Here is a 15,719-nt window from a genome sequence, read left to right as displayed (position 1 = left end):
TGTTAATATTGTCCCAGAGGTCTCTGAGACTGTCCTCAATTCTTTTCATTATTTTTTCTTTATTCTGCTCTGCAGCAGTTTTTTCCACCATTCTAACTTCCAGCTCACTTATCTGTTTTTTTACCTAAGTTATTCTGCTATTGATTCCTTCTACAATATTTTTAATTTCAGTTACTGTGTTGTTCATTACTGTTTGTTCGCTCTTTAGTTCTTCTCACTTCTTGTTAAACATTTCTTGTATTTTCTCTATTCTATTTCTGAGATTTTGGTTCGTATTTACTCTCTTTAGTAGTTTCAGGTAGTTTACTTATTTCCTCTTCATTTATTTGGTGTTGTGGGTTTTTATCTTGCTCCTTTGCCTACAAGATATTTCCCTGTCTTCTCATGTTGTCTAATTTACAGTATTTGACGTAACTATCCCTCAGCTGCAGGGTCGTAGTTCCTCTTGCTTCTGTTCTCTGCCCCCAGTGGTGAGGTTTGTCCAGTGGCTTGCTTAGGCTTCCTGATGGGAGGGGCTACTGCCTGCATTCTAGTGGATGGAGCTGAGTCTTTTCCCTGTGATGAGCAGGGCTGTGCTAGGTGGTGTTTTGGGGTGTCTGTGAGCTTAGTATGACTTTAGGTCATCTGTATGCTGATGCGTGGTTTTGTCTTCCTGTCTTGTTTGTTGTTTGGTGTGAGGCGTTCAGCCCTGGGAGCTGCAGGCAGTTGGGTGGAGCTGGATCTTGGATTCAGATAGAGGCCTCCGTGAAAGCACTCGGTGATTAAGCTTCCCTAGGGCAGGGAATTCTCTTGTGGTCCAGCATCCTGGACTCAGTGCTTCCACCCTGGAGCCTCAGACCCAACTTCCAGTCAGGGAACCAAGACCCTACAAGTCACTCAACCTGGCAATAAAGGTAATTAAAAAAAATTTTTTAAAGACTAATAAAACCCCACACAAATGGTAAAAAGTAAAATCAAACAAACAGAAACAGAAATGAGGAAACACACACACACAAAAAAGAAACAGAGCCAAATAAAACAAAAAACAAGAGAACAACCAGACAAACAAACGAACCCAGGAATGAAATCAAACCATTAAAAAGAAAAGTAACAAAAACACAAAACCAAAAAACCCAACCAAAGCAGAGTGCCAATTGAAGAATGAAGTAAAGAAACAAAACAAAGAGACAAAAACGATTAAAAAAAAAAGAAAAGAAAAAGGGGAAAGAAGACAGAAGAACAGAAAAGCAACATAGAAATATAAAAAATTAAAATAAAAATATATTAAAGTAAAAGAAAGGAAGAAAAAAAGACAAACAAGGCCCCAGACAAATGGTAAAAACAGAATCAAACAATCAACAACAGAAACAAGGAAACACACACACATGCAAAAGAAACAGAAACAAACAAAAACAGAAACAAAAAAAGCAAGAGAACAACCAGAGAAACTGAAGAACCTAAAAACAAAATCAAAGAATTAGAATCAAAACTAACAAAAACACAAAATCTAAAAACAAAACCAAAGAAGTATGCCAACTGAAGAGTAAAGTAAAAAAAACAGAAAAAAAAAACGATAAAAATAATTTTTAAAAAAGGGAAAAAACACAGAACAACAGAAAGTAGAAATGGAATTTTTTTTTTTTTTTTTTTTTTTTGTGGTACATGGGCCTCTCACTGCTGTGGCCTCTCCCACTGCAGAGCACAGGCTCTGGACATGCAAGCTCCACGGCATGGCTCATGGGCCCAGCTGCTCCACAGCATGTGGGATCCTCCTGGACCGGGACACAAACCCATGTCCCCTGCATTGGCAGGTGGACTCTCAACCACTGCACCACCAGGGAAGCCCAGAAAAATTTTTAAAAATACAAAATATATGAAAGAAAAAGAAGAAGAAAAAATAAGGGAAAAGAATACAGAAAAACAAAAGAAAAGTGAAAACAAATATATAAAAAAATTTTAAAATGTTATAAAACACGAAGATCCCCCCAAAATAAACAAAAAAGCCAGAACCAACAAGAGAATGAAGCAAAACATAATAAAAGTAATAGTAATAATTATGTTTCCCTGGGGTCTCAGGTGTTAAGTGTCCTTGCACACGCCATGAGCCACAGCCCACCTCTGCCTCCCCAGGAGGCCCTCCTCTGCCTCTGGGCTGGTCTCTGGACCTTCTGTGGGCCCTGTGGGGACCACTCGGACTCTGATGTGGCCCAATTCCTGTGTGTGCTTGTCCCCAAACTCCACAGCTGCCAGAGATAGACTGTTTTCATTTGTGGGAACACTCATTGTCTACTTAGATATTGGATAGACATAGGGTCTAGCTGATCATGGGGATTTAATCTGCAGCTTGTACAGCTCATGGAAAGACTTTCAATTCTCTTTCTTAGTCGCCCCATCCCTGGGGTTCAGCTTTGGTTTGATCCCCACCTCTGCCTGTGGTCCACCCACAGGAGTCTGGTCTTGAGGATGCCTTGGAGCTCATGGGTCTACCCCAGTGAGGAGGACCGGGTGCAGAGGTGGCATGACTGCCTGGATGGCAGGAGTCCTCGTGGCGCCAAATGTGCAGGGAAGCCAGTGATAATGGTCACAAGAGATATGGCCCTAGTGAAGGTCTTTTCTGGCACCTGGTGTAAGGTGTATGAGGGCTGGCCCTGGCCAGGTTATTTTTGGTGCCTGGCAGCAGGCATGGGAGGGCCGGCCCTGAGAAGGCTTCTTTTATTGTCTATCGGCAGGTGTCAACATGAGGGGAGAGAGAGGCTACAATAGTGGCTCCTCCCTCTGCGTGTGACTGAGCAGTAGTGCCTGCTTCCATGGCAGTCCGGTCTTCCTCTCTAGGCATTCCCTGCTGTGGATTTCCTCCCTCCTGTCCCCTCAGTCGGTCTTCCCACAGCCAACACCAGTTCTCGCCCCAGGCCTGTTCTCCAATCCCCTTGCTCCAGCTCCCATCTCCCTTGCACACCTGTGAACACACATCCCAGTCCGGGGCACATAGGGCCACAGTAAGGGCTGCCTGTGTAGTTCTGACTCTGTTGCATCTGCCACAGATCAGCCACTTCACCCTCTTCCAACAGCCTCAAATGCTTCCGTTCCATCCCAATTGATTTCCCTGTCAGAGAGGGGTTTCCCCGAACCCAGGAATCTCTCCTCTGCTTCAGCTCCCCAACTGTGGGTGCAGGTCCTGTCCCACTTCCTCTCCTCCTCCTTCTACCTTCTTTTTTTTGTCATACCCAGTTATGCAAGGATCTTTATAGTCCTTTCTGTTGTTCAATGTCTTCTGCTAGCATTCAGCCAGTGTTCTGTGAGAACTGTTGCATCTATAATTGTATTCCTGATGCATCTGTGGAGAGAGATGAACTCCACGTTCTCCTACTCCTCTGCCATCTTAACTCATCATCCTATTAACCATTCTTAAATGCTCTGATAATTACTTAAAAAGTTAGAAAAAATAATAAGTTTTGTTTTTCATCTTTCAAAGTACAGAGAAGGAAACAATATTTGTGGGAGGACATGCCAGGCTATGGAGAGTGCTTCCAACCAGGCACATAAAGCAGCCCCTCTCTTGGGACCGAGTAGGTGAAGACAAAATATAGAGCAAGTGTGGTGCTTTTGAACATATTTTGGAACTTTAATTTTCTGCATTAATTTACATAAGGAATTGATTTCAAATGCAGCACAGGGGGACATGGCTGCATTTGATCTTCAAAGGGGCCAAATTTTGGGGGTTGATTTATGCTCCTGGCAATTTATTGCTTTAAAAAGTTGGCAGTGACTTGGGTCGAGAAATAAAAAGTGGGCCTTGGGGCAAATTTAATTGAAGAAAATGTGTGATGTATTTCAGAGGATTCTAAAAGCAACATCAAAAAGGTATTTTTAAAAGACACTGAGAGGTTGAATTGCCCAGATGGACAAATAGGTACAATAGCAACAGGCAGGTCTCCAGCAGGTGGAGGCAGTTCTGCCCCATCTTCTGATCCTCCTCACTGTGCCCATGCTTGTGATGGGCATCCTTCTGCATGGATGCCTGCTTGTGATAGTCATCCTTCTAGCAGAACAAAACAGAATACAGCAGCCAACATTATGTGTATCTTAGTTTCTTATGTCCTGTAAGGCACTTATTTGTTGAGGACCAAGAAATTTTGGCATTTTTCTTTCTACTTCTTGCAAGGATGAAAACTGTCTTCATTAATATCAAATTTATGCCCCAAGCTACAGTTCTCTTCTTTTTCTTTATATATAATCTCCTAGCACATCAACACTAAATCATAATGCCCTAATACACTTTCAAAAGCAACTAAACTCAATACACATACTTCCAACACTACAAACAACTCAATATAAGAAGCCATGACCAAATTCACATGTGCAAAGTTTACATACAAAAACAGTGAGTTACAACCACCACTTGCCTGATAGAGACTGTAAACTGATTCTGATTATAATATGCATAAGAGTTGGAAGTATCCAAATTTGAAAAAAAGTAAATGTGGATTGGACTATAAAGTGCCGTGTGTGTGGATTCAGGGAGAAAGAGCTAATGTTAAAGGTGGTGAGTTTTCCACACTAATCTAAGGATTATAGAGGAACATACTGACCACATTGCTTCCTTAGAGATTTGAACATCAAGATATAATCGCTCTGATTCTAAAACACTTGCAAATGTAAACAACAGATATACAAAGTCTATTTATTTACTAATCTTGTTACAAACAAACAAAAAAGAAAACAAGAAAAACTGTCCATTAAAATAATTTAATATGTTTTTTCCTCCAAATTAAGTGATTAATCACAAAACACTAGATAAATCATTCTTAATGTGTGTGAAAAGTATTCTTATATTTTCTATAATTTAAATCTTAAACTTCTCTCAGTTCATTGAATTACTCAATTAAGTCAGCAAATTAACTTGAATTAGAGACTAATTGAAACAAAATCTGTCCAAAAAACGTCAAGTAGTAAAATCGGGATGAGGTCATTTCCTCAAGAATTCCCATAATTCTTTATTACTCTTTGTTGGAGAGGATGATGTCATCACCACATGGACTGTCAGTCCACACAGCAGGCATCAAGGGCAGGGACAGCTGTGGGAGAAGACGTGGGAGGCAGGCCTTTTTCCCCGATGGACCCCTGAAGGGTGCATCACTTTTTATTTTAAAAGAGTAAACCTTGAACCCATACTGTTGTGTCCTGCTCAACAGTTCACAGGATCATACCACACTATATGTGTTATGGCTCACAAATGCACAGCAAATACAGCTCAAGTTTAGAGATTATAATCTTAACACCACAGATATTCAGTCAGCAGGAGAGAAATACCACTTTTGAAAGTAAATATTGCTTTCAAAACGTTGATTTTAATTTTATTGTTATAGTATAAAAACAAGCAAAAACAAATGTAGGTCAACTTGATAGATGATTGTGTTTCTCAGTATTCTTTTTCTGTAAATGGGCTCTAAGAGTTCTCTATGTGTGATAATTAGATGTATGAAATGCACATCACCATAATAAATAAAGAAGTTTGGCATTATATTCATTATATTCATAAAATGGTACATTTTATAAGGCATAAATTGTTATTTGATAATACTCCATAAAACTATTAATCATTAGGAGCTATCTGTTTTAACTTTCTTCCACACTTTATATGAAAAAGTCAAGCAAAATGTGAGCATTTTTAGTCAAGTTAAAAATGTAATTGTTCACAAAAAATGAAGAATTTAAAATAACAGCAGCCTAGTAAAGCATTCCACCTAGAGCAAAGATTATTTCTTTGAGCAGTTCACAATTAGTTGTGATTTTTTTTTGAGCAAGTCATAATTAGTTGCCACATCTGTAAAATAGAAGTTTTATATACTGTGATTTCCAAGATTAGTCTCAGCTTAAGCATTCTGTGATTCTAAAAATTCAAGGGGGTACAATAATTTGCTAGTGAGACATGGTTTATTTCAATATGAATAATAGGTGGTTTCGTTGTTTAAAAACCTTCCTATAAATTATGAAATTAAATACCACACAAAAATTAGACACCATAAAATATTCTTGTTTCAGTAGTCATCATTATGAATCAAGTGTAAACTACTACTGTAATATTCAGCATAACATCACTCACACCATCACTTGGAGAGCTATCAGGACTTGAACCACTAACACAACTTGCTCAGAGATATAGAGCTACATTTTATTGAGAAGAAGATACTGAGTCTATCACGAGCTTTCTCATATCCAAAGAATAGACAAGCATTATTCTGAGAAAAAGTATCAAGTTATATAATATTTAAATATATGATTTAAAGAAGGAAACTGTACTCTGTCTAGACTCTAAAGGTTTAATTAACCAAGGTCCTTAAAAAAGACACAATACCCCATCATATTTCTACCATATTTCATTACTAAGTAAAACTTTTCATGTACATTTCTATGACAGCCCAATTTAATATTTTAAAACATAATTATAAAGTAAATTTCATAAAATTTAAATTATAAATATATATCTATTGAATGTACCTATCTTGCAATAGTGTAAGTCTAGCTCAAAATAAACACAGAAACCAAAAATGTGTATGCCCCAAAAACCTCATCTGAAAGTTAAATTTTATGGTTTGATGTGCTGTAACAGCTTATTCTGTTTGAAATAATTATAAACACAACCTTCTACTTAATTGTATTTACTAAACTTTATCATATTAGAAGACAATTGGTAAACTACAGCATTTATTTCTGTAATCTTTATTATTAGGATAATTATATGGTCTTTGCTTCAGATATACTCTTCAGAAAGTTAATTACCAGCTTAAATCTTTGAGTTTCTTTTTTTTTTTTTTGCTTAAGTAATTTACTTGAAAAAAATTAAAAAAGAAACTGCTTTCGACCATTGAAAGTTATGAATATAAGTAATGAAACCATGCTATTGAAATGTTATATTTTATAATCATGATTCTGCTGATAAAAATATCACATGATGACAAAGTGTCTAGTGAAAAAGTATTTTTAAGAAAATACTATCATAATCATTATATAAATGGACTCTGAATATAGAAGACTAGAGATTACAATCCAAGGGTCTAATAAAGACATATTACCTTCCTAAATATAATAATTCTCTGCTGTTTGGCTAATGCTGTATATTGAGAGTAGCATTAATTCTACTCCCTTTTGTAATAAGAATATGCATTTTAACATGAACCAAAACATTATTGAGTGTGCATATTTGAAAAATCAAATTGTTGAGTTATTTATATATTAAATAAATGATTAATTAAAATATCTAGTTATGCTTCCCATATTCACAGAATAAAAATACAGCAATCAGTTGAAAATTATTGTAATTTCAAAGAGTTTTCCTTCTTCTATGTCAGTATCATATATTTGTATATATTAATAAAATGAAGCTTTATATATTTATTTCATGAAAGACAATTAATAAAACATCAAGCCTTATTTTTATCAATTCTTTCTTAATTTATGAGAACAAAGCATATATTACAGTACCTTTGGATACTGTTTGACTGGAATCAATACCCTTTCTGAGAGCTTTATGTTTTTGTTGCTGATGACATCAAGGTATTTCTTTTCTTCATCTTCCTTTTTTCCATCAGAACCTTGAAATTTTTCAATTTCTGAAAAAAATTCACAAGAGAAACATTAAATAAATTGAGAGGTCATCATAAATACACTGACTTTTTTTATCACTCCACTTCTTAAATACGATTTTGAAGAACCTTGATAAAAGGACTGAAAGCTATGCTACTGTACTGTCTGTACAATTATCTATATCAACTAAAACGAAAAAGCAATGACTGAAGATACAACTGTCTTCTGTGAAACAAAGGGTGCATTTAATTAACTTTTAACATCTTCAAACAAAATTTGAGAAAGAATATTCCCTTTAATTATTTAAAATATCTAAGCAAACATAAGTTTCCTAGGAGCAATGAATAGAACAAATATATTTTAATGTTAAATGTTTTGTTTTTATTCAGAATTGTTCCTAAGGAAAAATAATTGAAAATAGAAATCATCCATTTTCTAAAACAGGGTAGTAGAGATAAAGAATATGCTATTTTATATTCTAACAAACTTAAATTCAGTTAAAAAGGGGAGTCACAGAAAAGTCACATAAAGGATTAAATCTGTAAATGCTATCATTCATATTCATCAACATGAAATTACCTATATAGATGTTTAAGAGGAAATACTAATTTAGCCTTATGAGAATCTTCCCAAAATGAATATTTTTTATTTATTTATTAATTTTTGTCTGCATTGGGTCTTTGTTGCTGTGCGCGGGCTTTCTCTAGTTGTGGCAAATGGGGGTTACTCTTCATTGTGGTGCACGGGCTTCTCTTGTTGCAGAGCATGGGCTCTAGGTGCACAGGCTTCACTAGTTGTGGCATACAGGTTCAGTAGCTGTGGATTGTGGGCTCTAGAGTGCAGCCTCAGTAGTTCTGGTGCATGGGCTTAGTTGCTCTGCGGCATGTGGGGTCTTCCCACATGAGGGCTCGAACCCATGTCCCCTGCATTGGCAGGCAGATTCTTAACCACTGTGCCACCAGGGAAGCCCTGAATATTTTTTAAGCAAATGTACACTATTTATCCTTCCTTCCTTTTTAAAATTAATTTATTTGCCACAGAAATGCAAAGGTTCATAAGAGACTGCTACAAGCATCTATAGGCTAATAAAATGGACAACCTGGAAGAAATGGACAAATTCTTAGAAAGGTACAATCTCCCAAGACTGAATCAGGAAGAAATAGAAAAAATGAAAAGAAATTGAATTTGTGATTAAAAACTCTCAACAAACAAAAGTCCAGGACCAGATTGCTTCACAGGTGAAGTCTATCAAATATTGAGAGAAGAGCTAACACCCATCCTTCTGAAAGTATTCCAAAAAAACTGCAGAGGAAGGAACACTCCCAAGCTCCATCACCTTGGTACCAAAACCAGACAAAGATACCACAAAAAAAGAAAATCATAGGCCAATATTACTGATGAACATGAAAATTCCTCAACAAAATATTAGCAATCTGAATCCAACAAAACATTAAAAGGATCATACACTATGATCAAGTGTGATTTATCCTAGGGATGTGAGAATTTTTCAGTATCCACAAATCAATCAGTGTGATACACCACATCAACAAGCTGAAGAATGAAAACGATATGATCATTTCAACAGATGCAGACAAGACTTTTGAAAAAAATCAACACCCATTTATGATAAAAGCTCTCCAGAAAGTTATAGAGGGAACATACCTCAAAATAATAAAGGCCATATATGACAAGCCTATAGCTAACATCATACTCAGTGGTGAAAAGCTGAAAGCAGTTCTTCTAGGATCAGGAACAAGACAAGGATGTCCACTCTTGCCACTTTTATTCAACATAGTCTTGGAAATCCTAGCCATGGAAATAATAGAAGAAAAAGAAATAAAAAGAATCCAAATTGGAAAAGATGAAGTGAAACTGTCACTGTTTGCAGATGACATGATACTATACATAGAAAATCCTAAAGATGCTGCCAGAAAACTACTAGAACTCATCAATTAATTCGGTAAAGTTGCAGAATACAAAATTAATACACAGAAATATTTTGCACTTCTATACACTAGCAATGAAAGATCAAAAAGAGAAATTCAAGAAACAATTCCATTTACCATCTAATCAAAAACAAAATGTACCTAGGAATAAACCTAACTAATGAGACAAAAGACTTGTACTCCAAAAACTATAAGATGCTGATGAAAGAAATAAAAGACGACACAAACAGATGAAAAGATATACCATGTTCTTGGATTGGAAGAATCAATATTGTCAAAATGAATATAGTAGCCAAGGCAATGTACAGATTCAATGCAATCCCTATTGGTTTATCCTTGTCACTCTGTCATAGATATAAATTAAATTTGTCTGACATTATTTGCTCTCTACAAAACTACCACTTAGGCTTTTTTAGACATTTGAAATTTGATCACTTGATGATTAATTCCAACAACTTTTCCATGAAGAAATGGATCTGGATGAAATACCATTTCCATTGCTTTTTCTGTTAATTTCTATACTTTCCTTTAAAAATTTATTTTCTTTTTTTTTCTTTTAATTGGGGTATAGTTGATTGACAATATTTTGTTAGTTTCTGCTGTATAGTGAAGTGAATCAGCTATGTGCATACATATATCCCCTCCTTTTTGGATTTCCTTCCCATTTAGGTCACCACAGAACATAGAGTAGAGTTCAATGCTATACAGCATTGTTCTCATTAGTTATCTATTTTATACATAGTAGTGTATATATGTCAGTCCCAATCCCCCAAGTCATCCCATCTCCCTTTCCCCCCTTGGAATCCAAACGTTTGTTCTTTATGTCTGTGTCTCTATTTCTGCTTTGTAAACATGTTCATCTGTGCCATTTTTCTAGATTCCACATATATGCATTAATATACAATATTTGTCTTTTTGTGTCTGACTTACTTCACTCTGTATGACAGTCTCTAGGTCCATCCACATCTCTACAAATGACCCAATTCTCTTCATTTTATGACCCAATTCTCTTCCTTTTAATGGCTGAGTAATTTTTCATTGTGTATATGTACCACATCTTCTTTATCCATTCATCTGTCGATGGACATTTAAGTTGCTTCCATATCCTACTGCAAATAGTGCTGCAATGAGCACTGGGGTGCATGTTTCTTTTTGAATTATAGTTTTCTCAGGGTATATGCCCAGTAGTGGGATTACTGGGTCATATGGTAGTTCTATTTTTAGTTTTTTAAGGAACCTCCATACTGTTCTCCATATTGGCTATATCAATTTACATTCCCACCAACAATGCAAGAGGGTTCCCTTTTCTCCACATCCTCTCCAGTATTTATTGTTTGTGGATATTTTGATGATGGCCATTCTGACCAGTGTGAAGCCATTGTAGTTCTGATTTGCATTTCTCTAATAATTAATGATGTTGAGCATCTTTTCACGTGCCTCTTGGCCATCTTTATGTTTTCCTTAAAAAAATTTATACTTATTTTGTCCTTTTGATAGTTTCAGGGAATTATCTTGTCTTCCGTGATGTATCTATTAATATAACTAATAGATCAGTCATTCCACTTCTCATCTGTATAGTCACAAAGTGGTATATACCAAACTTGCCTGGTTTTAAAACCATGGAAAATAAGGCATACACACTTTTCCTTCTGTAAATTTAAAAATTACTTTAAATTTTTAAAGTAATTCTTTTTTACTTCATAATTAATGCATATTCATTGTGGAATGTTCAGACAATATAAGTATCCATAAAAATGGAAAGGCACTGATTATCATCCAGGAATAACTGATCAGTTTTTTATAGAGATGTTGAGTCTTTTTATATAGTTACTTTTTTATACAGTCTCTATTTAAATTTGGCTTCCATATTATTGGAAAAACATAATACATAAAGGAAAGTTTAATTTTGTTAAAAAATGTTGAACTACAAAGATTTTAATATTTTTGTTTTTCTTTCACCATTTATATGTTAAGATATAGATAGATACTTAGATAGGTAGATAGATTCAAGGATTTATTTTAGCATTCATTAACTTATTTTTAGTGGCTATCACCACAGTACACCATAGGATTATGTGGAGATTACAACAGAGTTAAATGTTGGTATGCCTGTATGCACCTTGCACAACTTTGCTCATTGGTTTAAGTCAGATGGAAGGTACAGTAAGAAGGTATTCTATTTATTATGGTAAAAACTGCATAACATTATTTATCATTTTAATCATTTTTAAGTGTATAGCTCAGTAGTGATAAATACATTCACATTATTGTGCAACAGATCTCCATAATTTCTTCATCTTACAAAACTAAAACTCTAGACAATTCATTAAGAAGACATAATATATATATATATATATATATATATATATATATATATATATATATATATATATATATACCTAAAAAGGAGCACCAAAATATATAAACAATTATTAACAGACATAAAGGAAGAAATTGACAGCAACACAATAATAGTAAGGAAATTTAACAATCCACTTACATCAATGGATAGATCATCCAGACAGAAAGTCAACAAGGAAAGAGTGACCTTAGATGAAACATTAGACCACATGGATTTGATAGATTTGTACAACACATTCCATCCAAGTACAGCAGAATACACACTCTTGTCAAGGACACATGAAACTTTCTCAAGGATAGACCATATGCTGGGACTCAAAACAAGTCTCAGTAAATTAAAGAGGACTGAAATCAGATCAAACTTGTTTTCCAATGAAAATGCTATGAAAGTACAATTTAACTACAAGAAGAAAACTGGAAAAATCACAAATATGTGGAGACTGAACAACATGCTACTGTACAACTACTGGGTCAATGAAGAAATCAAAGGAGAAATTAAAAAGTACCTGGAGACAAATGAAAATGAAAATGTGATATACCAAAAATCTATGAAATACAGAAAAGGTGTACTAAGAGGAAAGTTCACAGCAATACAGACCTACCTCAAAAAACAAGAAAAAGCTCAAATAAACAATCTTTACACTTAAAGGAAATAAAAAAATGAAGAGCATATGAAAAGATGTTCAACATCACTAATTATTAGAGAAATAAAAATCAAAACTACAGTGAAGTATCACCTCACACAGGTCAGAATGACCATCATCAAAAAATCACCATCTGCATTGATGACCATCTGCATTGACCACCTTTCACCTTTTCAGACATTGAGCCCAAACTACCCTTCTGAGTTCTCAAACTTCTGACTTGACATTTCCACCCTAAATTTCCAAGACACTTGAAACTGTAACTGAATTCACCTTAACTCTAAAGCCTATTCTTTCTGGTCACCTGAGAACAAGAACATGGATCTTAGCCATTATCCATGAGCTGCTGCCTAGCCCTCCTCACTGTGCAGGCAACAGTCACAGAGTCCCCTTGGTCCCACTGGGGCCCCTCAACCCCAGCCTCCACTCAGGGGCTCTCCACTACTCCAGACCATTTCCATCCACTTCCACCTCTGGCAGCAGACTTTAAATTAGTTTCCTTGAAGACCATGCATGATTTATCTTTCACATCCTGGCTAGCTTTTTTTTTTTTTTTTTAATTAGTTTCTGCTTTATAACAAAGTGAATCAGTCATACATATACATCTGTTCCCACATCCCTTCCCTGGCTAGCTTTTTAAAACACAGATCTGAGCATTACACATTCCCCTTTTGTATAGCAGTATGGTACTTCTGTTGTGTTTATTCCTTGGCTGTACTGAGCATTCAGATTTTCTTTGTTGGATGAATGAGTGTCACTGCACTGACAAGTACCTGCTTCTCGCTGCCTGAAGGTTAAATTCTTAATTTTTTTCTTGTCACTAGTAATCAATCAGCCATTCATTTTCTCGTCTCTGGCCACAGTCTAGTGTTGTCTCACACAGTGTTCCATCCTCGCTCAGACCCTAAGCAGACTCGTCCTTACCATGCTTCCAAAGTCCTTAGTTTGCCACTCCTGATCCCTCCTGTGTCCTCTGATTGGTGAAGGGCTACTCTCCTGTCTGTAAAAGCTTGAACATTCATCTTGTATGACTATCTCATCCTGGGTCTCCCTTAACACTTTGTACTTTTTAAATACAGCACTTTTAATCACTTTGTACTGTTCTATTTACAACTGTTTTCCACCATTAAACTGTGACCTCCTTGAGGCCAGGGACCATATCACATTTATTATTATTTTTTTACTCCCAGCACCCATTACAATAAATGATCAACTATAAACTCAAAATCGAACTACTCATCAGACTGTCCAAATAAGTTTTTTCTAGAAAAAATGTCTCTTCGTATTTAAGTCAAAAACTTCATACAATATATGTGACTGTCAATACAATGATTTTTAGATCATTGCTTACATGGGAAAACTCTTATTTATTTCCACGAAACACAACATTTTAAAATTCATATTTATTTCCACAAAATGCAATACAATAATTTTTATAATCTGGAGTCATTTTAATCTCATGTTTGAATGTACATTTTTGAAAGCCTAAGGGAAAAGGGACTGATATCTAAAAGAGGGGATGAGCATTCAAAACAACTACTTTTTACACCTTTATTGTTTAGTAAACATTAGGTGATATTTTAAGCACTCTACAACCAAACATGATCTCGTTACTATATGTTGCTGTTTAGCTATAATTTTGGTTGTAGTTTAGAAAGTTGGCTGAAACTTTTGAGTTGACATGTAATGCATATAATTTTTCCTATAAAATATTGAAAAATAAGCCCTCAAGATGGTCTGTTTTACTCAATATATTTGATTTTTTCCAGTGAATTACTAATGTTACATGGGAGCAGTCTGAAGTTATTAATAATTTACTTCTGATTTTCTCATATTCATATTCAACTATATTTCTAAAGCATGAGTAGAACGTATGTCCTATGTTTGTGGGAAAAAATGAGAGACTTTACTCTTGCCAAAGGTATCTTGGGATACACCATCTTAATAAAAAGAAAACAACACATTTAAAATCAGCTGCTCAAGCTGCACTGTTTGGTTCAAATTAAAATATGTTTTCTGAGCCTACTTTTACTGTGATAATTATCTAAATCAGAATATATTCACTATTTTGACTAATTTTACAGAAATACTACACCCAGGTGTGCTTAACTTGGTTTTCATTTATTTTCAAGATGTTTAAAAGCCTAATTACATCAGGCACTCCTTGTGTTTAATTTTCCTGAATTGAATAAATGTGGGTTATTATTCACTGGAGTTAAAAATTCCTATATGTCAACAGAAAAAAAGCATTTAAATAGAACTGAGTATGACCTGCTTCACATTCATGTGCTCCAGGGCACAGTTTCTTCATCCAATACTTTCATCACTTAGCAAATGTTACAGAGAGTGTCTTACTGTGTGTAAGTCACTGGGAGGGAGAAGAAGTAACACTCTGTGCTCAAGTGCTAACTATCCAGTGGCTTATCATTCCAAGTATCACAGTGAATAATTTATTTTATTGTTGTTCATACCATTCCTAATATCTTACCTATATATTTCAATAAGCCATACTTATGTAAACTAAAGTCACAAGTTTATTAAATACATTTGCAGTATTTATGAATGGCACAAATAATATACTGGGAACCCATCTTCCTTAGGAGCATTGATCTTGATGCTTATATATGCAAATGGTACCCAATTATGACACTGGTATATAGAAGAAATTCCGAGATTCCATATATGCATATATATATATGTATATGTATATGTATATGTATATATATATATATATATATATATATATACATATACATATACATATATATATATAAACCCCTACATTGTTGGATTGTTTTGAAATTAGCTAGGATATAATTTATGGGCTTGGTGTTTGTAGTGATTTCCAATCTTTAGAAAAAATTTACCAACCTTTTCCCTTTACCCCAGTCATCTTTTCCCAACTAATAAAGAGGGAAGCTCCTATAATGAATCAAGGGCAAATAATCAAGGGCTATATTAGAAAATAAAATTTCTACAGTAGTTAAAGATGATTTTTTTTTAGCTTCTTGGATCCATTCTACTTTCTATTTGTTCTTCCTATTCTTCTTTTTAGTTATCCCCATGCAGCTCTGATAAAACAGACTGGCCATATATTATGAAGGGCCTCTGATCACCATGGCGTGGTGCTGAACAAATGCACACAAAGGCCTTTCTCTTTAGATGCAGTGAGAAAAGTTTTTTTCTTTCAGTTTGCCTTCCTCTG

The 15,719-nt window shown here is 35.0% G+C and overlaps 1 protein-coding gene across 2 annotated transcripts in view; it reads right to left on the bottom strand.

Annotated features, from left to right (window-relative positions):
- KHDRBS2 (KH RNA binding domain containing, signal transduction associated 2) overlaps positions 1 to 15,719 on the bottom strand; it is a 657,141-nt gene that overhangs the window by 546,207 nt on the left and 95,215 nt on the right. For both annotated transcript variants that reach the window (XM_060109735.1, XM_060109736.1), the window contains exon 2: positions 7,462 to 7,589. In XM_060109735.1, the coding sequence (XP_059965718.1) occupies positions 7,462 to 7,589 (128 nt within the window). The remainder of the gene's footprint in view (positions 1 to 7,461; positions 7,590 to 15,719) is intronic.

This window comes from Mesoplodon densirostris, chromosome 10 (genome assembly GCF_025265405.1).
Source record: "Mesoplodon densirostris isolate mMesDen1 chromosome 10, mMesDen1 primary haplotype, whole genome shotgun sequence".
NCBI lineage: Eukaryota > Metazoa > Chordata > Mammalia > Artiodactyla > Ziphiidae > Mesoplodon > Mesoplodon densirostris.
The sequence above is the reverse complement of the archived record's forward strand: the minus strand, read 5'-3'. Positions and strand labels throughout refer to the sequence as shown.